The sequence below is a fragment of the Microtus ochrogaster genome, linkage group LG7_11 (assembly GCF_000317375.1).
Source record: "Microtus ochrogaster isolate Prairie Vole_2 linkage group LG7_11, MicOch1.0, whole genome shotgun sequence".
Taxonomy (NCBI): Eukaryota; Metazoa; Chordata; class Mammalia; order Rodentia; family Cricetidae; genus Microtus; species Microtus ochrogaster.
This window is the reverse complement of record NC_022032.1, coordinates 538,582-565,498: the sequence shown is the minus strand read 5'-3', so window position 1 is coordinate 565,498 and position 26,917 is coordinate 538,582. Positions and strand designations below refer to the sequence as shown.

The following is a 26,917-nucleotide window of genomic DNA, read 5'->3' as shown; positions in this document are numbered from 1 at the left end:
GCCAGAAAAGCATGGAATGAAATACTTTAAACCCTGAAAGTAAATAACCACGAACCAAGAATGCTATACTTATCAAAGTTATCTTTCAGAATGGAAAATGTCAGTTCACAATAAGGGACTGACTGTAGCCTGAGATTTTAATCTAAATAGGCCCTTACTTCTCCTACTGAGTAAGAAGATACACTGGTTTATGCCTTTAATACTTGCACATGGGAGAGAGGGGAAGCTCTCTTGTGAGACCAAGGCTTACCTGTCTTAAAAACAAAACAAAAAACAAAGGCATACAGGCATCCATATAAGTTTTAATCTATATAAACACCACTAGATATTATTACCATTTTATAGGTAAAGAAACCAAGGTTAAATGTCTTATAACTTGTCCAGTTCAAGACAGAGTAGATAGGGGACAGATTATCACACATATTGAATGAATATATATATATATATATATCTCATATAGCTCTACCTTTTTAAGATTTAGTCTCTTTCTTTATGAGCTGTCTGGTGCTTTGAATGAAAATGGCCCCCAGAGTCTCACAGTGGATCTGTTTGGGAAGGATTAGGAGGTGTGGCCTTGGAGGAGCTGTGTTGTGGCAGTGGACTCTGAGGTTTCATCAGCCCACGAGCCCTCTTTCTCATGCTCGTATTCCAGCACTGGTCACAATGCTCTGGACCCTTTACTTAGTAATACACCCTGCTCAGCTATGATGGAGCACATCTATGTCGATTCCTTTTGACCTCTCCAATTACAGCCTTGAGACACCTTTGACTGGTGGCTGCTAAAGCTCCTTCAGCTCTAAGACCCCCGGCAACCACCAGTGTGACCAGAGTGAATCCAACTCTGTAGGGTTGTTCTTCTTATCTCAACATCACCATATGAGATACGTGGGCTTTTCCTGGACATTCTATACATGTATATAAACATCACAATGAAAACCATTATCTTCTATAATTAATAACAACAAAGCATATATACAAGAGAAAAAGAAAAACAGAAGAGATAAGATAAACCTACAAATAACATAAGAAAATTTTTTTTCTTTTTTCTTTTATTTTGAGGCAGGGTCTCATCTTGTCCCTGGCTGGCCTAGAACTCACTATGTAAACCAGGTTTGCCTGGAAATCACAGATATCTGCCTGCCTCTGCTTCCTGGGTGCTGGGATTAAACAGATATGCTACCATGCCTGGCATTCAAGATAAAGTCTTGTTATAAACCCTGCTTTTGTTACAATACAACTGGAGTCTGGAGGAACAGACAATACAATTTATAAATTTTCTTGTGTAAGAAACAATGAGTCAGTTGTCCAAAGCATTTACCGACTGTTACAATGTAATTACAAAATAACAGAGGTTAATTTTAAGGAGACATGAAGTCTTTCAAAATAAAAGCTCATTGTCAGTTTTTTAAAACAACTTCAGGACTTACAAGGAAATGCAAAAATCCCCATAACGCACTAGTAAAACTAGTTACTAGAGATATGGCTACTTTTGTGTAGAGGACCTTTTATATAATAAATGTCAAATCCTCTGTGTTTGCTCCATTTCTAGAAACTGATTATTAACACAAGTCCTTTTCCAATAGTATTTACTTTCTCTTCTTGTCCTCCCATGTTGACTTCAGTCATGTTTTTGCTATAAAACTGTTGAGGTCATATTGTGCCTCGCTCTAATTTACTCCACAGAGTACGAAACAGTGAATTTTTAAACTGGCTCTTGCCATGAGAGAGCATTCTTTATTGACAGGAGATTAGCAACTTGAAAAAGATACATCAAGAGCAACATGAAAGAAGCCAGCCTGCAGAGAAAGCCTGGAAGCCCTTCCCTCTCCTGGGAACCTCCAATGAGCAGAATGACAAGGCACCATCTATGAAATACTGACCAGAGCAAAGACGAGAGCTGGGTGGGGCCGGCATATGTGTGTGTGTGTGCGTGTGCGTGTGCGTGTGTGTGTGTGTGTGTGTGAGAGAGGGGGGGGCTATAGCCTTTTATAACTCCATTTCTAGGGGGCACAATACTCTCTTCTGACCTTCATGGCACTAGGGATGCATACTGCTCACATATGCATGCATAGGAAAAACATTCATGTACATAAATCTAAAAATTTAATAAAAATAAATTAATGATCATATAGATCCTTCTTCCATTCTTGGGAATATTTTCTCCTTTCTTAATGAGTTGCCTCAATTTCTATTCCACAATTAACTTAAAAGGATTGGCTTTTTCTTCATCTTCCTATTTGTGGCTACTAGGATTTTCACCTACCTTGCACCATGCTTTTCAAACTTTAACAAACTGTCCTCAAAATACTTTTCATTTCTATTATTACCATTATTAATGAGACTAAGAGCCCCAAAAGGAAAATCCAGTTTCCCTGGTGACACCTGGTTGGCTTCACAAACATCACAATGGGTACAAACAAGTACCACTCAAGTGCCCGGACTTATAAAATGACTTATTCCTGAAAATAGAAGGGTGCCCCCTCCCCATAAATTTGAGTGAGCTAGATTATTTAGGCAACTGGGTGTGTTAAAATCCTACCAGGGAGATCAGATTCGAGAACCTACTATATATACCAGGCTGAGGAAACAGTCTCGCTCCTTCATCTGGACTTGCGTAGGAGATCAGCATACACAACTATGATGGCCCAAGGCCTCGGGCATGCATCAAAATCAACGGGACTGACTGTCTCTAGGTCTCCCACTTAGCTCAGTCCCTCCTGTTCAAGCAGCCGACTCCACTGGAGATCCCCACCCATCTGTCTAACCTTTATTCCTTTCTGGACTCAACTCTGCAGCCTCTCTTAAGCCTGCGAGCAAGAGAAGAGCTTGCCTACAGTTGACTGACTCAGGGACTCAGGCCTGCAGCTGGTTTGGGCCCCACTCCCCGCATCAATGCAGACCCAGGTGCAGTTCTATCAGCTTATTTTTGAAAGCTAGGAACTCTGCAGCAGCCTTTTCTATCCACTTGTAACCTGTATACACACAGATGTATTTACTGTGTGACATGTTAGATCACAGACCCTGCCTGTCTTGCAGGCTATCAGGCCGCACCTCTTGCCCTGTGTCTACCAGGAACTGAGATGGCCTTGATATGGCTAGAGCCCTGCCCCCATGCAACTATCAATGGTTTAGTGTTTGGCTCCCTGCCAAGAGGATAAGCTATAGTTAGGTAATAGGGAACACTCCCCATCCCCACCCCACCAAACCAAAAAAAGCTGTAAGTCAAACTTAGTTTTGAGGCTGTGAAGGAGATTTGAAGGCTTTCCTTTGTACTACATATGGCAGCCATCTCTCCTCCTGTGGCTCCTTCCCAGACCTGAAGGCTCACACCCCTCTCTCAGATCCCTCTCCCCCTCTCCCGACTCCTCATGAAACTCATTCTGTAGAATTTCATGTCAGCTCCTTTTTGAGTGTGCAAGTTTTGTTCTAATGGTAATCTGTAAGAATGAGAGTTAAAAACCCCATATCGGGAGACGGGAAAGATGGCTCAGAGGTTAGGAACATTTATTGCTCTTGCAGAGGACCTGGGTTTGGTTCCCAGCACCCACACTAGGAGGCTTACAGCTGCCAGTACTAAGAATTCTAGGCATTTTGACTAGTCACTGTATCTCTAGGAATGTAAGGATCAGACGCCCTCCTCTCCAGAGGCACCTGCACACATGGTACATATAAATTCATTTTTACTTACATATATTAATCAACCTCCCAAAAAAAAGGAAAGAAGAAAAACCTGTTCGTCTTAGCCAGATAACCTAGGAAAGGGGGTTATCTGGAAAACTGCCCCCACTGAAATGTCAGTTCCTTGGAAATTCATTTATTCAATAGCTTCTGCCATTGTGGAAAGACAAAGTTTGTTTGTCTATGATTCTGTCACGCGTGCTCATGACAAAACCTAGAAGAAGGAGCAGTAACTGTCAGTAACTCTTCAACAGTAAGGATGGCAGTGCTCTGGACTCTCCGGACTAATTCTGAAGCAGCATCTACTGTCTAGAGTACTAATCTTAATTCCTAGAATCAGAAAACAACCCAATGTTCCAAGGAAAAGTTACTAATAACTGATTCATCTTAGATACTCAGAAAACACACACACAGGAGCTGTGTTCTGTGCAAGGACTGATAACAAATCCATCTAGTAATGCCTGCCTCCTAAGAACACGGCAAACAAGAACCTGCAGAGCAAATGCACCCTGACTGAACACTGTCACGGAAACGGTATTAGCTTATTATAACTAAAAACCGGACCAAACCCCAAAATACCAGAGACTGGACAATGGCTCACTGACAAGACGAAGCTGGCTGGAGGTGGCAGAGTAGGAGGAAGGCACAGTCATGTGACGAGAGAGAGAGAACAGACAAAGGGGCTGGAGAGATGGCACAACACTTATGTGCATATACTGCTCTGGCCAAGAACCTGTTTGGTTCCTAGCCTCCCACAATTACCTGTGACTCCAGCTCCTGAGGATCTAATGCCCTCTTCTGGCCACCGAAGGAACGTACTCACAGGCAAGTACACACAGACACATAGACACACAGAATTAAACATAAATATAAAAATTTAAAAATTCTTTAAAAAAAGAACATAAGAATTTAAAATAGAAGGTTGACCTATGGGAGAAGCAAAACACACACGCACACGCACAAAAAAAATTCTGACAGATGGCTAAAAAAAGTACAATGGAGAACAAGTGGTTAGAGTAGATTAGGCAGAAGGAGAAGAAAGGAAAACAGAGCAGCCTTCTTACTAGAGAAAATATTAAAATTAACCAAATGCTTTATGGAATTTTGCTTCGCTAAATTAAAACATATGCTCTTTTTCTTGTATTTGTCCTTGTTGAGTAAAACATGAACTGTAATAACAAAAATGTTTCTTAAATTATATAAATGTAAGGGTAAGACCATGATAGGAAGAGCTGAAAATATAATTTACAACATCATGTTTCTTACGTCTAACCAGCAAGTTAATTCTAAAATTAGAAATCTAAAAAAACTGGTCTCTATCTAAATGTGTGCAGGCATAAGACCTTAAGGACCTACTTTTGATTATTTGTTTTGTTCTTTTTGTTTTTGTAGCCAAGGTTTTTCTGTATAGCCCTGACGGTCTTAGAACTTGCTCTGTAGATCAGGCTGGCCTCAAACTCATAAAGTTCCAACTGCCTCTGCCTCCCAAGTGCTGGAATGAAAGGTGTGTGGCACCTCCTCCTCACTTTGACTTTCATTTGTTAACTACACAAGTGTGTTTGCTTTTTTTTTTTTGCCTCCCTCAATACACTAAATGGGAAGGGTAAGAGGGAACGTCATGGCAACAAGCTAAAAACTAGTTTGAAATTTAACATGGAGCTAAAGAAATGGCTTAGAGGTTAAGAGCACTGGCCACTCACTCTTCCAGGTCATGAGTTCAATTCCAGCAACCACATGGTGGCTCACAACCATCTGTAATGCCTTCTGGTACCTTCTTCTGGCCTGCATTGCAGGCATACATGCAGGCAGAACAATGTATTGCTGTGGGACAATGGTCTGTACCCTGTCACTTGTATTTTAAATAACTGCTGATTGGCCAGTAGCCAGACAGGAAGTAGAGGCAGGACAACGAGAATTCTGGGAAGAGGAAAGTTTTAGTCTGCAGTCGTCACCCAGACAGAGAGGAAGCCAGGCACAGAGCAAGCAAGATGTGACTGCCTCACCAAAAAAGGTGCCAAGCCATGTGACTAACACAGACAAGAATTATGGGCTAATGTAAGTTACAAGAATTAATAAGAAGCCTGAGATACTAGGCCAATCAGCTTATAATTAATGTAGACCTCTGTGTGATTTCTTTGGGACTTAACGACTGTGGGAACTGAGCAGGACAGAAACCTCAGCCAACAAAGTGTACATAATAAAGACGTAAATCTTAAAAAAAAAAAAAAGAAAAGAAAAAGAAACAACACAAAGTTTAAAAGATTAGAAAGTTCTACTAGCCATATCTTCTGGGATGCTCAGATTACTGGAAGGAAAACAAAGATATCACCAACAAATGAGAGCAATAACTAAATACTGGATAAGAGAGAAAAAAAAAGTAATACTGGCCAGGTGGTGGCGGCTCACACCTTTAATCCCCGCACTTAGGAGGCAGACACAGGCGGATCTCTGTGAGTTCAAGGCCAGCCTGGTCTACAAGACCTAGTTCCAGGACAGGCACTAAAGCTACACTGAGAAACCCTGTCTCAAAAAACTAAACAACAAAACAAAAAGCAAAACAAACTAAAGCTACACTGAGAAACCCTGTCTCAAAAAACTAAACAACAAAACAAAAAGCAAAACAAACAAAAAATAATCATGAAAAGAGTGGGAATTATTCTTTTTCCCTTCCTAATTTGATGAGAAGGGTCTTACTTAGCCTAGACTGGCCTCCAGCTAGCTACAAATCTGAAGATGACTTTAAAACTCCTGATTCTCCGGCCTCCGTCTCCTAAGTGCTCAGATTATTGACATGTGTTACCATATCTAGCTTTAGAAATTGTTGTTGATTCTGGAAAATATAAGGTAGAACATCAAGTATATTAAAGTTCTACTTACAAAGATGTAATTCTTTTTTTTCCTCCTTCGAGACAAGGTTTCTCTGTGTAGCTCTAGCTGTCCTGGTACTTGCTCTGCAGACCAGGCTGGCCTTGAACTCAGATATCCAACTGCCTCTGCCTCCCGAGTATTAGGACTAAAGGTGTGCACCACCACAAATGGCTCGATTCTTATTTTAACACCCAAATATGATTATTAGCTCTTCAGCTCTAAAAACTTGTTCAAAAGAACACCGTGGGTAGCTAAAACAGAACTTCACTGAAAGAATACCTCGTTACAGGAAACAACTCTCTCACTCCTTAGTGATTAGTCAACGAACGTCCATTTCTGTGGAGGTGAGGGCACCGATATCCCAATAAATGGTTCATTTCACCTCTTATGTGATTTCTGTACCCACAGATAAAACTGATGAGAAGTAGATTACGAGCTATTACAGTCATGGAAAATAACTTAAATATCATGCACCAAGTGGATGGGTTAACAAAGATAATGAATGTCTAGAAACAAATGTAGAGATGACTGCAATCTTCTCACTCATCTCTACAATGATCTTTCAAACTGCTCAAAGCCTTAAGGGGGTTGGAGCTGCTTCCTTAAACCCGCCTGTCTTCAGCTGTTTACCAGCTTTCGATATTCTTATGAGTCAGTGGGCAATCCAGTCCATGTGCAGACAGACATCCAGCGTGAGACTTCCTGAAAGAATAGCCCTGGTCTGCTGGTCTCTATGAGGGCATGCTGAAACTAGAAATGTCACTCATATTCAAAGATGACATGGAAGCCAATCATGCTGTTTTCAAGGTAAGAGCCCTTAAAAAAAGAAAAGTTAAAAATCAACCAGATTAAAAACCCAAAATTCTTATCAGTACAAATCCTCACACAAAATGATATTTTAGCTAAAACTAAAATATAAATAGTATCAATAAGAAATTTTAATTTTTCTTTTTCTTTTTTTGGATTTTCGAGACAGGGTTTCTCTGTGGCTTTGGAGCCTGTCCTGGAACTAGCCGCTATAGACCAGGCTGGTCTCGAACTCACAGAGATCCGCCTGCCTCTGCCTCCCGAGTGCTGGGATTAAAGGCGTGTGCCACCATCGCCCGGCCCTCCTCGTGGATTTTGGACCCCACCTCTTGATTCTCTGGTAACGCTAGAAAGAGAAGTCCATTTTGTTGGTGTTTATTTTTGAGATTTTTATACATATAATAACACACACACACTCACGTTTGTTTGTTTTGTTGTTTAAGACAGGGTTTTTCTGTGTATCCCTGACTGTCCCAGAACTCTTTCTCTAGACCAGGCTGGCCCATTTCCCAAGTGCTGAGATTAAAAGTATGTGTCACCACCACCCGGTTGGGATTACAATTTACTAACAATATTTCCCCTTTTTCCTCCCTCCAAACCTTTCAAACTTTCCCATATGCCCCGCCCTGCTCTCATTCAAATCCATGGCTTCTTTATTCACTGATTAGTAATGTATGCATATATATACATATACATATATGTTCATACTTATGTATTACTAAACATAACTTCAACTTTAAAATACACTTTAAAGAGGTATCATAGGGCATATAACAATATTGCAAATAATCAATAATTCTTGAAATTAATAAAAAGTATACATGGACATTCTAATGACTAATTTTTCAATTTTTGTCTATCCTGGGTTCACTAAATGACTCAGTGCATCGGAATCTTTCACTATAAACCATTTAGGGAGGAGCCTGACATGAAGGCTAACATGCCAACTGGATAAACACTGTTTTCTATTTTATGAGTGTTTGCGTCTGTACCACGCATGTGCCTGGCACCCGTGGAGAGCAAAACAGGGCACTGCACATCAGATCCACTGGAAATAGAGTTAACAGTCATGAGCTGCCATGTGGGTGCTGAGAGAATCGACCCCAGGTTGTCTTAATCTAAGCCATCTCGCCAGCCCCTTGATGAGCATTTCACTATAGATTTCAACCGAAACCTCCCAAGTTAGTTTCTGAAATATTTAAACAGGACATGAGCTGGGAAGCAGAATGCATGTCACTTCTCCACAGGACATCTCAAAATAAATGATGTCAAAGCAGTAGCGGCTCAGGCACTTTTTCACCGGTGTATTATAAAGCAGTCCTGGGATGGATGGAAATGATCTCTAACACAGAATACTGTACCTTCACAGGGTCTGTCCACCATGCTTCATTTAAAGGCATGTCTTCTTGATTCGTAGACAGCAGTCAGGTGATGTACAACCCCCTATCTGTGTAGTGACATCTAGAGGTTTTAGGGGAATGTAATTGTCCTTTCCTGTGCTGGATTTTTTTTTTTTTTTTGTTTTTTCGAGACAGGGTTTCTCTGTGGTTTTGGAGCCTGTCCTGGAACTAGCTCTTGTAGACCAGGCTGGTCTCGAACTCACAGAGATCCACCTGCTTCTGCCTCCCGAGTGCTGGGATTGAAGGCGTGCGCCACCACCACCCGGCCCTGTGCTAGATTTTGTTTGTTTAATTCTACACTTCTGATTTTATTCCAGGGTTATACCAAATCAACCTAAATTTTACATCTTGTTCCACCATTTAAAAAAAGAAAGCACTTGGTCAGAAGAGGACTCCTGACCTTTTCTGAGTGTTGCCTATTGCTCAACACAAGCTGAAAAAGTGGGACCAAATTCCATCAGAGGGCAGAAAACCTGAGGACAACTTCAGTAACCCGCACCACCACAGATCACATTGGTTTAAGTCTAGTGAATGCTTAGGAAGCCAGCGAGCTGCAATGTGTCACCAGCGTGACTTTATTTGGCAGAAGCAGTCTGACACTAAAGTAGGAATGTACAAGTCATTGTCCTGGTAAATCATTATCCGAGAACCCAACAGCCACCAAGATAAAACCTTTACTCAGCCCTCATCTTTAGTCCCTGCACAGCAATGTCTCTGAGCCTCCATTATCCACCTCTTCTACCTGGAAAGCACAGGAGTGCCTTTGCAGTGCAGTCATCCTATCTATCTGTCTGTCTATCTTCTATCTGTCTGTCTGTCTGTCTGTCTATCATCTATCTATCTATCTATCTATCTATCTATCTATCTATCTATCTATCTATCTATCTATTTTTGGCTACCCTAAACTTTTTAAGGATTAAAAAACAACTTGTATTTTGTGTTCATGTGTAGGTCAGAAGACAACCTTTGGGAGTTAGTACTCTCTTTCCCCTCACAGAGTCCCAGGAAACAGGTTTGCTGACAAGCACCTTTTTACCTGCTGAAATTTTTAGAACATCTTTAGGATTGGAATGGAGAGTGACAGATCACTCCTTTAGCATGCACGAGGCTCTGATCACTAGCACCACAATAATTAACTAATTAATTAATAGAGGAACATCTATTTTATTTATTTAATATATGTAGTTGTTTCTGTGCATGTGTGGATGTGCACCACATGCATGCCTGGTGCCATGGCAGACAGAAGAGGAGATTGGCTCCCCTGGAATTGGAGTTATGATGGATGGGTATAAGCTGCCAAGTGGGTGCCGAGAACCAAATTCAGATCTTCCACCGGAGCAGCAAGTGCTTTTAATCATGGAACCATTTCTCCAGTCACCCCTGACCCTCCTCAAGAGCACCTTTTATAACTGCAAAAATAGCGCTTGTTTTTAGATTGTTCAAATTATAAAGTAAACCTCCCAAGCTGGGGAGATGGGCTCAGTGTTACATAAACATATCTGGTCCCTAGCGCCAACATAAAAATCCCTGTTGTGTGGGAACTCTGGGGCTTGCTAGGCACCAACACAGCTCCAGGTTCAGGGAGAGACCCTGTCTCCAGGGAACAAGGCAGCCATCTGACATCGTCTCTGGCCTCTGTGCACTGGCAAACTGACCCCCCCCACACACACACACTAGAAATAAGCCAACTCGGGAGAGAAGCTTGGCTGGCCCGGGAGCCAGACTACCTATTCTATTTAATTTGCACATCATAATCTTGGGTAAGAAAGCTTTGCTGCGCATCCGTTTCCTCCCTTGAAAAATAGATTATAACTACCTTCTGCAAAAGATTGTTGAGACATAAATAAACGAGAGGGGACAGGGACACCGGCTGGCACATTTTTAGCACTGGACAAATATTACTCTTCATTATTTTTTGGCACTAAGTTTTTACATTGTTTCCTAAGTGTGCACAAAGTTTGCCCAACTAATATGTTACCAACAGTTCAAGATATAGTTGATGTTTTCCCATGATAACTAGTATTTACTCCATAGCCAGACAAGCCAACTCTGTATAGACATACCAGATGCTGAGGCAATTCTGAAAACAGTGCTGTATAAATAGGTACAGCCTTAAAATATATTGTATCTGAAGTGAGGAAACAGACTACAGGAGACACTAAAGTACCAACATAAGCTATGAAGATTTAACACCAGCCAGGAGGAGGTGGCGCACGCCTTTAATTCCAGCACCTGAGAGGCAAAGGCAGGCAGAGCTCAGGGAGTTCGAGGCCAGCCTGGTCCACATAACAAGTTCCAGGACAGCCAAGACTGTTGTTACACAAACAACAAAACAGCAGCAACAACAACAAAACAAAAAGAAAAAGAAAGGAAGGAAGGAAGGAAGGAAGGAAGGAAGGAAGGAAGGAAGGAAGGAAAAAATGAGACCCCAAATGGCACTGTGTAAACGACACACAAAGAGGAGTGGGATTCGATTACAGAGGTGAGGCTGGAGGAGCCCCACACATAAGGGCAGGAAGGACCTAAACAAAAGGAAACAGATCTATCTGGCGCAATGTTTATTCCACAATTGCTTTTCCTGGCCAGGCTCTGTTCTAGGCCCTGGAGATAATCACCAACTAACTCACAGCAGAAACTGGCTTGCTGTCTGTGGGCTAAAGGGCACCCATAACTGAGACAAGTTTTCCACTGAGTTTTGGCAACGTTGGGGATAGGACCCAGGGTTCCAAGCATTCTAGGCAAATTTTTACACTGAGAGCCAAGTTTTGAAGTGATGAATGAGACAGGCCTGGCTTCCGGTTATGTCTCGGATGACTTATGGCCAGGAGCTGAGGAGACTGTGCCAGTCCCTACAACTTCACCAGGTTGTACAGATATGCACAGAAATGGCTGATGAGAATAATTCAGTAATTTTTCATGTATCGCATTACATTATAAATCTATCCAATTGTGTATAGATTATATTAAGGGAAAGTCTGTAATTTTTGATACAAATGACATGAGACATTTACAAATTTCATTGTCACTCTTACTGGGATAGATTTTGCTCATACTGCTAAAATTCTGCCCATAAGAAAGCCTACTAAGGCCTTGCCTATTCCGTTGTCTGTCTGGGGGATTCCTTAACACTACCATCTCTTCCCTTTTTCTTCCTTTCATCTACCAATGACCGGCCCCCAAATCTCAAAGCTTGCAAAGTGCTTGAAGAGACACCTATGTGGTAGCAAGAATTAGTCACACAGAAAAGAATTCACTACAAAGACAACTTACATCCTTCTCCTACCCCCCTCCCCTATACCTCCCTCTTTCCCTCCCCCAAGGACATCCGTCCACAAGTAAAAAAAGGAACCCTTTGGTAAACACCAACTAACAAAGCTTTCCCAACTTCCATTTCTTCCTGATGACACACTAATGGCATTGTCTGATAAGTTCCAGTATGCTAATTTACCCTCAAGCACAGGCTTCCAACCACTTCCCTCAGTCTAATCGTCTCCTCTCATGATGCAAGGCTCTACCATCACCCTCACAAGTGAGTTTTGAACTGTTATGGCTACATAAATCATTAAAATTTATAAACATATTCTAATCTTATACTGGAGAGAATACTGAATATGTGTTTAAAGATACTTTAACCCAAATTAAAAAGTTAGGCACATAAAACGTTTTTCCATGGAACTCTCTGTACATGAGGCTGGCCCTGAATTCAGAGATCCGCCTACCTCTGCCTCCCCAGTGCTGGGATTAAAGGCATGAGCCACCACTGCCCAGCTAGGCACATACGATTTTTACAACCACCTACAATATAGAAAATCTAACATTCTTAATATTCAAATGCTCAGAGAAACCCTGACACGCCTAGCTGAGTGCGGTGGTGCACACTTCTGATCCCAGCACTCAGAAGGCAGAGGTGAGAAGGTCTCTCAAGTCCAGGGCTATCCTGGTCTACACAGATCCAGGCTAGCCAGGGATACATAGTGAGACCCTATCTAAAAAGAAAAAGAAACAGAGACACTCCAAAAATCTAACAACCTGCTCGCTGTTTTCTTAGCTTGGTGTTGGAAAAATAATCTTGTCACACTTTTGCCCTAAGTTAGGAACTGTACTATGAAATACAAAGGACTCTTCGAGTAAGGGTCGCTCTGGCTCTCGGTACCTTTGCCTGATGTACACCCTAGCTTGCTCATTTTCTGGCCATATTGTGCAATGGGCACTTGGATAAGTAAGAACCACACGGCTTTGTAAACTGTTTAATACCCAACGGGATTAACTGCAATCCTATGAACTTTTAAAGTCACACTAACTTGCTGAGATTCTTTATGTGACCAACAAACACCCTGATTTTCACAGAAGAAACAATTATTTAGTGTAGACATTCTATATGGTGATGCATTCGAATCAAACTCACGTGTTGAAAAACTGTGGCCATTCTATGCTTAGGCAAAAAGTTACCCTTGAAAACGGACTGATTTAAAACATCTATGAACGTCTGGCACTGTCCTGGCAAACACGCAGCAAACAGCACAGTTATCCTTTCTAATTTTTTCTAACTTTAAACTCAAACTAAATGGTTAAAAATTATGTACATGACTGCTTGTATATGTAAATGCAGATATACTGATACTACAAAAAATGTTGCTATGTTACTGTATCTAGGGAAAGGTGAGTTTGGAAGAGGCAAGACAACTTGCTGTAAGTTACAGTATTAATTATTTGATCTTATCTGTGCATACCAATTCAACAGAACCGCTACAATGAGAGCACGAATTATAACTAGAAATCAGTTGATCCAGGAGAACTTGCCCCGCTGGAACAGCTAAGCCCTTAAGCACGTGGACAATGGGCCGCTTTATTTGCATGGCCAGGACTAACCTGGGGACTGATCGGTTTAATGGCGAGACTGCTATGCCACACACACTCATCACCTGCCTCACGCTGGGAAACGTTCTCGTTCAAGTCGCTACGCAGAGTTCTTTTTATTTCCTCCCTCCCTTTTAAAAAAAATACACCCTAGCCATTCAAGCCAAGAACGAGAGGGCGCCCGGGCCACTTCCAGCGTTAAGAACACTTCGATCGCCTTGGGCTCGCAGCGGGGAAGGTGAGGAGACCGAGCAGCAGCTTCGTCTCCGGAGCACGCGCAGACACCCCGCGACCGCCCCACCGCCGGGGACTGAGCCCGCCGCTTCCCGCCCGCCCGCGCCGACCCGGGCCGCGGCTTGCACGGACGGCCCGCTCCGCTCTCGCCAGAGGCGGCACCCGGGCCACCGCCGCGGCGGCGGCGTCGGGCTCGCATCCCGAGAGAGGGAGGGAAGGAAGAAAAACCAATAACAAAACCTGGCTTCTCGCTCCCTCCGGAAACCGCGGGCCGGCAGGAAGTGACGAAGGAGAGGTCGTCCGGTCCGCTGAGTCTCGGCCCGCGCTCCCCGCCCGACTCCCGGAACAGCCGGAGCGGAGCCGAGCCGAGCGGAGCCGAGCGGCGCGGCGGCCTCCGCACCTCCGGAGCCCGCTGAGCGCTCGCCCGCCCGCCTGCGCGCGCGAGAGCGTCACCGCCCCGCCCCTGCCATCCGGCCCCGCCCCGCCCCGTCCGGTCGCGGGCCTGCGGGTCAGACCCGGGCTTGGGTCTCCGCGGCGACGGGACGACAGGAACGTTGGACGGCCTGTCGGGAGAGGACCGTCCTGTATGTCACCGGGAGCGGATTGCATAGGGGACGCGGCTGGAGGAGGCCAGGTTTGGGCGTCGGATCTCTGTGCCGCCTCTGTCCCTTCCTTCCTGAGCCCGTGTGGCCTTGGGGTGACAGATCCACCACTGTCACCTGTTACAGAGTTGCAGTGTCTCCAAGCAGGCTGGTTGCATACAGTATAATTCGGGTGTGAACTGCCCAGTCCTCAGATCTCAGATGTCCTCCTTCCTCTGGGAAAGGGTGAAGGCCTGTGAGCGTGTCCCCTTCCGCTTCAGGACCTCAAACCCCAGAGTGTCTCAGAGAACCAGGAGCAAGAGTCTTCCCTTCACAAGGCTTGGATTTTGATGTTAGAAATGGTGTTTAAGCTGCGTTTCTGTGGGAAAATAACAAATGTTCCAGACGAGAGACCAAAATAACATTCTAGGCATGATGGCAAGTAATGCCCCCTTCTAGAACGGTGGAGACAAATTTAAAAACTTAAGATAATGTCTCATGATTACCAGAAAAGGTTTTTTCACCTAAAAGTAGGTCAGCCTTAAACTAAATCCTCGTGGATGCATTTTTGACGGCGCTATCTCTGAATGCTCACTTGCGACTTCTTTCACTCATTCATCTTCCTACTGAAACGATAATGCAAGCATTAGTTCCCAGGACAACCGAGGGAAGGAGTCAGTTTTCTCGAAAGAGCTCTGACTGTCACCCCCAGCAAATATCTTACTGGACCACTAAGTTGATAGAAATGAACCCCCGGACACGTTATTTAGACCGAGGATGAAGAGTGCGTTTGCGCACACTTGGTTAGACTACACCTAGCGTGTGGGCGGGCTGGTCAAAGTACCGTGTCTGCCCCTCAACTCGGAGCTCTCCATTCCCCGTTGTCTTCCGGAGCATGCTCTTGATCGTGTCAGGGCTAGCAGGAGAGGCCTGCCTTCTGTGCTAGTCTTTGATAGCTGCAGGTCTAAGGCCATTCATCCCTCCCAGGACCCATGGAGGAGCAGTGTTATTGCAGAGTACTGAAGTTTTATATTAAGTGTCCTATATCTCAGGTTTACAGTTTGCCCCTCCGGATCAGCAGTCGTCAGAAAACTTTTTTTCTAGATACAATTATAGAGTGGCCTAGTAGGAAGAAGCCATGCTCTGGATAGGAGTGCGTCATTCACTCCGTGGCACATGGACAATGTTCTGTCAGAAGTTGTAGCAAGAAATTAATCTGGTTCTGATCCAATGGGCATTTGAGAAGCACTTTGTTAATTTGACAGATAAATAAATGGCACTCACTCTGTATCCAGTGGCCATTGCTGCCTTAACCCGTTTCTTCCCTAATTTATTCACTCCTGATTCTGAGTACTCTACTGTTGCTGCATGGCTGGCTGAGCTCCCTCTAGCACCTCCAGCCAGACACTTAAAACTTCCTTTCTTCCAAAACGGCGTCATGGTTATTGCTGTGTCAGCATCGTGGCATTTACAGTGGTCAAAATGACACACAGTAAGAGCAGTTGTAGTGTTTGGCCCTCCAGAAGTCTCTGCATCGAAAACAGACTTGATTATTTACTATAAATCAAAAAAATCAGAGAACCCCCCGGAATTGAATTTTAAAAACTAAGGGTTGAGTACCTGACTCTGTCACCTACCCCTGTTCCTTCCACTCAACCAAAAGCCCATAGCATTAATCATTAGTATTTAGTAGAGCTACCCTCCTATTTAGATCTCAATGTTTTAAGTCTTTTATAAAGAAGTCCTCTTTATTGTTCCTTGACCAAAATATTTTCACAAGACGTGTGTTTGTATCCATCAGACCCCAGTAGATGAACTTCCTGTTGTCTCCGATGTCAGGAGTTGAAACCGGAGGTCTGTTTGTGTTGTCCACTCTACTCCAGATGAGCATGATAGGTCTCCATACATCTGGCAAAAACTCCAGATTGAACGCACGCCACCTGGCTCAGAGCAACTCTTTCCTGGGACTTCATCCTGTATTTTATATGGACAAGTGGGAAGAAAGGAAATAGAGGCTAATTAGCCTGCCAAGGGAAACAGCCTTAATGGCATCTGCATAGCTCACAGAATAGACTGCAAGGTATTTCTGTAGAAGAATCTCTGCATCACCTTTATTGTTGAAGCGGAAACAAAAGACACAAGAGCTTTGTAAATAATGTCTCAGACATTTCAGGCATTTCTTTCCTTGGACTAAAACATGCCTTGTGAGATACGGCATTAGGCTTGTCACCTGCCATTTGCTCGTTTTTGTAGACTCTCTAAAACACTTCTGAATTGCTTTCATATTTTATGTCATTTAATCGAGACTCCTTTTCTGTTCAACACAAGGGAAGAACCTTGTCCTTAAGGATAAATTTAGTTCTCACACACAGAGAAGAAAGCCTTATTCTCTTACTTGCTGCCTGATACATTTGTGACTATCAGTCCAGCTTTCTGTGGGAATGTCCAAAGAATGCATGATTACGAATAAGGAGCAACGTAACGTTTTGTCTCATAGCTTCTTTTAGCCTAGTTTGACAAATGGGCACAGCTTGGCCCAGCTCCAGTGTGCAGGCATGTTGGGAGGCACATGAATCGCAGTTAATGTGGTCATGTATTTTCTGGCTTGTTGTCATAGAGAGACTAGTCTGCTAAGACTCCTACCCATTGTCTGGGTCTGTGTTTCGAAGGGTTCCGTGTTTTCATCTGAATGACAGCTACAGTTTGAAAACTGCAGTACCATTTTACATTCAATTCTCTTAGCAGTATTTTTATCCTACATTTTAACATTTATGTAAGGCTTGTAATATTTCAATCAAAATTAAAAATGGGCAAAATATGTGTTTTGTATCTTTATGACCAATATCTGGGCTCAGTATCCCTTTTCCTATAAGAACCAAACTAAAAATATATTTTAGGTTTCATAAATAGTGAGGAAACTGAAGCACATTTAGGCTCATAATGTGCCTACTTAGGGACTGCAGGGTAGTTCAGGGGAGAGAGCATGCTTATCTGTGACCTGGGTTTGGTTCCCAGCACCCCCAAAACAAATGCAAAGAATGAATGTCCTGTGCCTCTTTCAAAGTGTAAAATCATTCTTAGCTGGGCCATGCAACAACGGTTGGTGGCCATGTCTCAGTCACCTTCCTTTCCCTTACAGATCCCATGGCTGGAAGTTATGGCGTGATGGGTGATGATTCTATTGACTACACGGTCCATGAAGCGTGGAACGAAGCCACCAATGTATACTTGATAGTGATCCTTGTTAGCTTTGGCCTCTTCATGTACGCCAAGAGGTAAATACGGGCAGAGAGGATACCCAGCATTTACGAGATTTAAATGGTTATGATGTGATTTGTTTTTGTTGGTTTGTTAAATGCATAAAAATATTTCTTCAGAGCTGGGCGGTGGTGGCACACGCCTTTAATCCCAGCACTTGGGAGGCAGAGGCAGGCGAATTTTTGTGAGTTTGAAGCCAGCCTAGTCTACAGAGCGAGTGCCAAGACAGGCTCCAAAGCTACACAGACAAACCCTGTCTTGAAAAAACAAACAAATATATGTTTCTTCAGAAATTGTGTTCCTGGACTGAAACGTGTTGTCTACACAGGCATTGGCAACTGAGACTTGATCTGGAAATCCTTTCCGGATCAGTTCTGTGTAACAGGCCCCGCTGCTCTAAAGTCTGGTTGCTGTCACTTCTAAAGTAGCCTGACTTCGTCACCAGCAATGATACGTGTCCCCTGCATTGAACATACTTTAAAGTATTTTCAGTTCAAGCGTCTGGAATGCAAACACACTTACCGCCCAGGTAGTCAGCTAACTCTGTCCACCTTCTCCTTGTTGACCTGTTGACCTCCTCCTTGACTCTTAGGCGTGGCACTGTACTAGTTGCTTCCTATTGCTGTGATAAAGACCACGGCCAAAAGTGACTTGCAGAACATAGAGTTTGTCAGTGTAAGGCCACGGTCCTCCTTGAGAAAGTTAGTACAGGAACTCAAGATGGGATCCTAGAGGCAGAAACTGACCATGGGGGAATTTTGTTTGTGGCTCCTTCTCCGTGCTTTGCCAGTTTGGGTTTTTTTTGGAGCCTGTCCTGGACTAGCTCTGTAGACCAGGCTGGTCTCGAACTCACAGAGATCCGCCTGTCTCTGCCTCCCAAGTGCTGGGATTAAAGGCGTGCGCCACCACCGCCCAGCTTGCCAGTTTGTTTTTCAATACAACCTGAGACCACCCACCCACAGTGAACTCAGCCTTCACACCAGAGTCATGAATCCAGAAAATATCTCACAGACTTTCCTGTACACCAGTCGGATAGAGGCAATCCCTCAACTGAGGTTCTGTCTTCACAGATGACTCCAGCTAGATTACATTGACAAGAAACCAGCACACCACATCTCTGTTCTTATAAAAATGTCGGCTCCTGGAGAACAAGGAGCTTGTCTTTTTATCTTTGTGTCATTGATATGCCATGTGGTCCAAATTCCTAATAGACATTTTTCTGCCTTCATTTTTGGTGTAGCTTAATTTAAATGTACTTTTTAACTCTTCTTAGTTTCCTGCCCCCAAATTCAGCAGAACAGTGATAGAATTAATGATGATGGTGATGGTGGTGGTGATGATGGTGGTGGTGGTGGTTATGGTGGTAGTGATGATGGTGATGGTGGTGGTGATAATGACGATGATGGCTAGCGTGTGTATTTTAAAGAGGAAAAGCAGTGTTTTATTGGTAGGTATATATCTTAGGAATTCTCTACTGAGGATTTAAGAAGTTATTAAGTAGTTTATAATAACTAATAGTCCAGAAATGATTTCTGTTTGGACTTGGGTCCACTCCACCTACTCATACTTGCCCTTGCATGCCAAGCAGCCCCCTCTCAGTGGCTGCACTGCCAGGTATGGGTGCGAGAAGGTACCGCATGTCATCACAGATCCACTTGCTTGTGACAACTTTTCTCTAAAAGAGCTGCCGCCTCCTTCCCACTTTTCTTTTAAAAGCAGAGATGCGCTGCTCTCGTTTCTAAAAAGATATCCCACTGGAACTATGTCATTAAAGAACATTTTTATCCATGACTTTCCCAAACTAAGGTCTGCTGACATCCGGAATATTCCCCACTCCAACGATTTGTCTTTAGTTGGATATTGCGAAAGAGAGGAAAAATGACATACTTCCTTGTTTATATACTACTGTTTTTAATATGCCATTTTTCCTAGGAGTTAGGGGAAATCGCAGTGAAAGGGCCTCATTTTGATATATTGTTTAGCAATATAGTATTATGTATGTTATAATGTGTTATAATGTTATAATCTTTCTTCCTTGTGATACCATGCTCTACACAGAGAGCTTGTATGTTAGTGAAGAATAGAGTACTTCACAAGAAGAATTTGTTCCATGCTTTTAATGGATTGTGAGGCAATTATGTAAGTTTTGAAACAAATCTGCATTGGTTTTGTGTTTTAGGAATAAAAGGAAAATTATGAGAATATTTAGCGTGCCACCTTCAGAAGAAACCTTGTCAGAGCCCAATTTTTATGACACAATGAGCAAAATCCGCTTAAGACAACAATTGGAGATGCATTCCATTTGTAAGTATGTCCTTTGCCGAGCTGTATGATGACATGTTTTAAATAGATCTATTGAGCTCAGTTAGCAAAAGGTTATAAAACATGGTTGTTTATGGAAACTTAAACCTTTTTCAGACACAACAAGGCAGGTTTATCCCGAAGTTATAGCCATTAAAGCTTTGGCCTTTCTGTTACCTGAGGCCTTCTATAACCCTGAGAGGTGATCATATTCTTATAAGTTTTGCAGAAATCGAGATTATAATCACCATTTGATACCTCCATTTCTTCCTCTTCTAATTCCTCCTCCTTTGTACTTCTTATTTGGGATGACATTGGAATGGTCAAACAGCAGAACACCAAAGTAGTGTAGGAATGGCTGTCCGAACTTGCAAGATCAAGATACAAGACCAGAAGTTACATTTGAACAATATTGATACATCCTGTGGTACCGGTCACTGCAAGCATAGACACAGGAAAAAAAACATTTTAAAATGTACAGATCCAGAATCAGCTGTACATTGAAGCCCTTTATGCCATTATTTAAAATATTAAGGTACGGCTTCCATGGATTTTCCTACTTCACATTAAGTAGGATAAGCAAGCTGGTGCTTACATTAGACTGCCACGTTCATCTCAGCTGTCAGCTTGATAGAATTTAGAATCACACAGGAAAGTAAGCTCTGAGTGGGTTCCTTGAGGTGGAAAGGTGTCCTCTAAATGTGGCATGGCATCACAGCATGGGCCGAAGTCAAGGACAGAGTCAAAAAGGAGAAAGCTGGCTGGGTAGGAGCGTCCATCTCTGTTTCAGACTGAGGATGCAGCATGCTAAGCTGCTTGCCAGGAGTGCTGCCATGACTTCCCTGCTATGGTGGACTGTATCTAAGACCATACGCCAAAATGAATCCTGCTTTTTTTAAGTTGCTTGTGTTAGGCATTTGCCATAGCATCAAGGAAGCAATACACTGTTGTAGAGCAAACAAAGCCCTCCTTTTATCATCTCTCTGTAAAGTAAGTATTGCATATGTGTCTACTGTAAGTACTCCATGTGGCGAGGCAGCACAGAGGTGAGGACCAGCTTACTGAGCTCACATGCTTGTGGACTGCTGTCTGCAGTTTAACGCAGAAAGCCTGGACAACTCCTTTTTGTTTTCCTTTGAGATGGTGTGTGGTTTTTTGTTCTGCTCTTTTTCATTTTAGTTTTTAAAAATTCTTTCTTTGAGAATTTTATTTATATATATAATGGAATGTGATTATATGAGAAACAGTAATCTTTACCTCACACTAAGAATGCTGGATCTCAAGAGAGACATTTATTTTTGGTATTATAGACACAAGGTATTAGGTTCAATAAAAGGACATAAAACAGTATCTACTTAATATTGGGGCTCGGGATTGCCCCTCTGTTGCTATGTGGGCTCAGTTATGTACCAGGCCACCGGATGTTTCAGCTCTTGTGTGACCCTGTAGCTCTTAGACGAGCAGGCACCAGCTCTAGACGGGGAAGATGGGCCTTGTGCCTCTGCCTGTCTGGTGTGCACTGATGAGCACCTCATGCTGGAAATGGACCAGAATGCTTTACTTCCTAACTTCTTGTTCCCTTTTATTTAAAGCTTATCAGTCTTATATTTATGTTTATTTAACTTTTTTAACCTAACATTTTTGGCTCTATCATAGCACTGATGGTCTGGTCTAATATATAAAAGCATTAGATTACGTGGTTGTGTTTGGGCATTTGTTAATTTTATTTTAACGGGCTTTTGCTAAAACTCTTTTAGAAAGAAAAATGTATCACTCTACTGTAGTTAATATTTCTGCTACAATTACAAAGGAAGTTAGGAATGGAGTCATCAACCCTTTCTATTTTTTTTAAATCCTTTCAGTCAGTGTGTAAGTGGATCATCAATTCTGACTTTTTGTTAATTCACCGGCAAGGGTCTCTGCTTCAGCTGCTGCCTCCAGGTCCCTGCCTTGACCTCCCTCTATGATGGACTATAAACTGTCAGCCAAAATAGACCCTTTCCCCCCCGAGTTGCTTTTGGTCATGGTGTTTATCCCAGAAATTGGAAAGAGCACACCAAGACATGCACACCCCCACAGCCTGCTGCCACCCCAAATCTTCATTGTGTAGAACACGAGGTTGTAAACAGGACAGGCTCTCCTGGACTTTTCACCTGGGTCTTCCTGGTCACCTTGTGAGGGAAGCATACGAGTTGACTCTCAGCCTCGCTTCTCTCAAAAGTCCTCTTAGGTCTTATTTGAGGTGTTGGGGAGAGACCGAGATCTGGCAGAGTGGGACACCCGAAGGTGGGGCAGGATGCATCTTCTACACACAGAGACCACGGGCTGCTCTTTCCAAATATAGCAATCCTGGAAGATGTCCACCTCCCAGATTGCGAGAAGCAGTCACCCTCGCTTTATAATAAGAACGGTGGCGTCTCAGAGTAGCCAAAGCGAGACAGATCTATTTTCAGTTACACAGAAACTAAAGCCAGCCTATACAGAAAGGGAAAATATCGCTGATGCTCCTATTTGGCACAAAACAGTGGCTTTTATATCCGAGTTGCAGTTCTTTGCTCCTTTTAATTCTCATTGGTTGAGTTCTTTAGAGAGATCAATCTTCCCAGAGCCTTCGCGTTACTCCCTCGCCAGATTCCCCAGCCGTTGGTTCCAGACCCAGCTGTATCTAATAACTATCTTGAGGCATTTTAATCCCCTCCTCCCTTTGTATATGGGCTCAGTGAAACAGCAGACTTCCTGTAACTTTTCACCCCAGACACACAGGTGCCAGCTGCCAGCTAGGAAAGGCAGATGCCAACACCTCTGCTTATCTGGTCACCTTGTTCTCTGGTGAGACCTGAACAGACCTGTCTCTGAAAGTGGACTGTAACTAATTTCTTACAATGTGTTCCTCCGGTTCCTCCCCATCTCCCACAAATATCCCGCAACACTCTCCCCACAACCTCAAGTTCTCGTCTAAAAAACAAAAACAAACCCCGTTAGCTCACTTACTACTGACCATATATGTTCATGGATATAGGACCATCCACTGGAGTGTAGGCAACCTTTCAGTGACCACACCCTCAAAGAAAGATGCTTCTCCCTCCCTCGGGCAGCTATTAACTGCCAATAGCTCTTCAGTGAAGGGCGGGGCCTTGAGAGCTCCTCCCCGTGTATGCACAAATTTTAGTTGGTTTGATCTTGTGCACTTCTTGGGCACACAATCCCTCCTTCTGTGAGTTCATGGGTCCCATAGCCATGTTATTTCCAGAAGACAGTGTTGTATAGCACTTCTCCCTGCCCTCCATCTATTACAGTCTTTCTGTCTTCTCTTCTGCAATTTTCTCTAGCCTTGGCAGTGACAGGAGATGTGTTATTCAGTAAAGATGTCCCATTTAGGAGCCAGGAGACAGCTCGGTGGTCAACCCTCTGTAACTCCAGCTTCAAAGGATTCATTTCCTGTTTTTGCCTCAGGCACTGCACACACAGTGCACACATATACGTGCCGATAGAATACCCATACATGTCCATCAGTCTACTTTGGTTTTACCTAGAATTTGCTGCCAGTCCTCAATGCATCATGCCCAGTCGAGACTTTCTGGTGTATTGGCATCTACGTGTGCTCCAAGCTAAACACACAAAACAAAATGTTTGAAACCAGGCTGTACATCTGAGAGAACACGTGACATTTGTCTTACTGGGCCTGAGTTACCTCATTTAGTATAGTTGTTTTCCAGTTCCATCCATTTCCCTGAAGATTTCGTGATTTTATATTTCTTTACAATTGAGTAGCATTCCATTGTGTGCATGCACATTTTCCCTGTCTGTTGATGGACACGTGGGTTGATTGTGTTTCATAGCCATGGTGAATAGAGGGGCAGGGTATATGGACGGGCACGTGTGTCTGTAGTAGGTTATAAATTCCTTTGGGTTCATGCCCAGGAGTACTAGAGCTGGGTCGTATGACAGTTCTATGTTTAGCTTCTTCTGTAGGCTTTTAAGTTAAATATAGTAAAAACAAAAAGGTGGTAATATCAACGTGCCGAAAATAAGTTATTGTTGAGTATGCAGCCCTAGGAGGGACGTCTTTCTCAACCCCTCCCACAAGGCTCAGTGGTCATCAAGGAAGGAAGGGGGTTGGAAAGATGGTAAGAGCTAGTGGTTAAGAAAGAGCTGCAAAATAAGGTTTCCCGCGTGTGACAGGCTGTCGCACACACAAACTCACAGTGGCTGTGGGCACCCGCACAAGATGAAGGCACTCATAGTTCCAGGACAGATGGGTGAAGGGTGTATGAAGAGAGGAGATGCTGACAGTCATTGGTTGCTAAGGCAGAGAGAGTCAGTTCTTTCAGGGAAATGACCCCAGATTAGGAACCTGTGGCTCGATGGGCAGCCCCACTCCCCTGCACATACTGAAAGCATGAATTGGACTTTGTGGGGTAAAAAAATAAACGAAGACTTGCGGTGGAAGGGAAATGTGCGGTGATGGGAGAGGAGAAGCTGAGTGGAGGAGCAAAGTTACGACCGGAATGCATTGTCTGCTGTGATGGGGGAGGTCCTTCTGTGCATGCGTTGCTTTTATTGGCTGATGAATAAAACTGCTTTGGCTATAGCAGGGCAGAGTAAAACCAGGTGGGAAATCCAAACGGAGATATAGAGAGTAGGCAGAGTCAAGGAGACCCCATGTAGCTGCCAAAGGAGACAGACGCCAGATCCTCACCATTAAGCCACAGCCTCCTGCCGATACACAGATTAATAGAAATGGGTTAACTTAAGATATTAGAGTTAGTTAATAAGAATCCTGAGCTAATAGGCCAAGCAGTGTTGTAATTAATATAGTTTCTGTGTGATTATTTGGGTCTGAGCAGTCAGGACACAAGCAAGCAGTCTCTGTCTACATACATGTGTATATATGTATGTATGCATGAAAGTCTCAAAATGTAAATTAAGATATATTTTTTAAAAGTAGCAATAGAGAGTAAGAAGGAAGAAAAATTTTAAAAATGTAATAACTTACTCATTTTTAAAGTTCAGAATGATCCTGATATTTAAATAATTATAAATATCAGGTATATATAAATAGTGCCAAAATTAGAAGACCTTAGAATATAATAGCTTCCTCCAAAGGAAAAGCAGTTATTTAATTCTAAACTAATTTCTTACCATTCATCATGATTTAATTACATGGTTTTATGACATTACATGGTTTTTATGACAGGTTTAATGATATTAGCTAGTATTTATTTTATTCTTTATCTTTCTTGTCATCATTTTTTCATAGCAAGAAAGTATGAGTATCAACAGCCACAAAGCCAAGCAGACAGTGTGCAGCTCTCATTGGAGTGAAACTTCAGACTGAGCAACAGACGTGATCGTGAGGCAGCGTGGCACCAAGTTCCAAATTCCCTCTCCTAATAATGAGTGGCATTCAGAACACTTGTCGGATAAAGTCCCCACCCCCACCCCCCGCCTCGGCTCTCTTTCCCTGCTTCCTCTAGAGCTCTAGGAACAAAGACGCTTAGAAGGAAGACGCTTGTGACTAGAGATGGGGACTCTCCCTTGAGGACCTGTGATGTCTTCAGGATACAGCGAACAGTACGAACATGTCTTCGGAAGCAAGAATCCTGGAGTTAATGTCACTTGAGTTAGAATGTTTTCCCAGAGTGAAATCCTAGCTCCCGAGGTGGTTTGCTCTTTGGTTGTGGCCTGTGCTGATGAGTTAGCATCAGTAGCAGACTGATTTGTGTTATTCTGGGCCCGTGATCTCAGCTTCACGACCTGTGTGACACTCTAGAACTCACGCTCTCTGCTCCACCGTGAAGCACAGCCCATCTGCTTGTTCTAGACGCTTTCCGTACTGAATTTACCTCCCTTTGGTTGTAGTCCCCAAACTTGTTTTGTTTCTGATCCATGCTTCCCTTGCCCCCGCGGGAACAAGACATTTCTGTCTTGCCATTGGCAACTCCATCACAGTTGAATGTTACTGTCTAGGGCCCTCTGCTTCTTAAAGCTTTGTTGACATCCAGCGGTCTTCCCTCGTTCTGTTCTTCACAGTGGAATGGTAATTTTTTTAACTTAACTTTTCACGTTTAGTCATGTAAAAGCTGGCTGGAGGTAATGGTGGAAGCGAGGCAGAACTCAAACTGAAAGCTACCATCTTACTACCTTGACGAATGCAAGGGTCTCTAGAGAAACCGGAAGAGAGACAGACAGCACAGAAGCAAGTGAACCACACAAGGGGACATGTCACAATCTGCTCATGTTACTGAGTTATGGATCATCCCTGAGCTGGGTCTATAAGGCAGACTGTCTGGAGCCTGGTAGAGAGAAACGGCTAAAACACACACACACAAAAAAATCTGAGCAGCTTTAGCTGTGTCCCACTACAAACATTACAGTTTGATTCCTGCCAAATGGATTGCCTGATAGAACAAAAATCAATACTTGAGCAGGAATTAATAGAACCAAGGGACTCCGCCCCATATTGCTCTTTATGTCCAGTATGAAACAAGAGGCAAGAATAGGAAGAACAGGAAATGAGACCCAGAGTCAAAGTGGTCCAGAATCAAAAGAAAAAGCAATTAGTACAAAGGGATTTCAAAATGTCCCAAATCTACAGACAAGGACCTGAAGTAACTGTTGTTCCTTGCATCCTTAGCCCCTGCTGACTTCAGGGGTTCTCAACAAATTGGATCGGCCCCCTGCCTCAAACATCATGAAAGAAGTAATCGTGAATGGCAGGAAAGGAAGGTAAGAAATACAGTGGTATTAGAAGGTAAGGGGAATTCAAGCATCCCATACAGTCTTCAGGCACGGGTGCTAGCATGAACCAGGTTTAAATAGAGGAAGATTCGGTATAGCACAATGCCTGCTCTATGTTCTACCGTACGGTTCGTGAGTCAGGCAAGGGCCTGGAGATCGAAAGACACAGAGACACAGGTGCCAAGAATTCTC

General features: G+C 43.2%; 2 protein-coding genes across 4 annotated transcripts in view; one reads left to right on the top strand and one right to left on the bottom strand.

Annotated features, from left to right (window-relative positions):
• Positions 1-14,158, bottom strand: part of Slc20a2 (solute carrier family 20 member 2) — a 92,031-nt gene extending 77,873 nt beyond the window's left edge. The window contains exon 1 of one of the 2 annotated variants that reach the window (XM_013352037.2): positions 14,085-14,158. The gene's annotated coding sequence lies outside the window, so the exon portion shown is untranslated. Of the gene's footprint in view, positions 1-13,622; positions 13,642-14,084 lie in introns of those variants that run through there. The other variant, XM_026786881.1, reaches the window with a different exon arrangement.
• Positions 14,131-25,988, top strand: Smim19 (small integral membrane protein 19). 2 transcript variants are annotated; one of them, XM_013351954.2, is made up of 4 exons: positions 14,131-14,428; positions 17,565-17,700; positions 19,863-19,987; positions 25,245-25,988. In XM_013351954.2, exons 2-4 carry the CDS (start codon positions 17,570-17,572, stop codon positions 25,307-25,309), a joined length of 321 nt encoding a protein of 106 aa, XP_013207408.1. In that variant the 5' UTR covers positions 14,131-14,428; positions 17,565-17,569; the 3' UTR covers positions 25,310-25,988. The 2 variants fall into 2 exon arrangements, with proteins under 2 accessions (XP_013207408.1, XP_005362472.1); XM_005362415.3 differs by having other exon boundaries at positions 14,167-14,478.
• Positions 25,989-26,917: the final 929 nt, after the last annotated feature.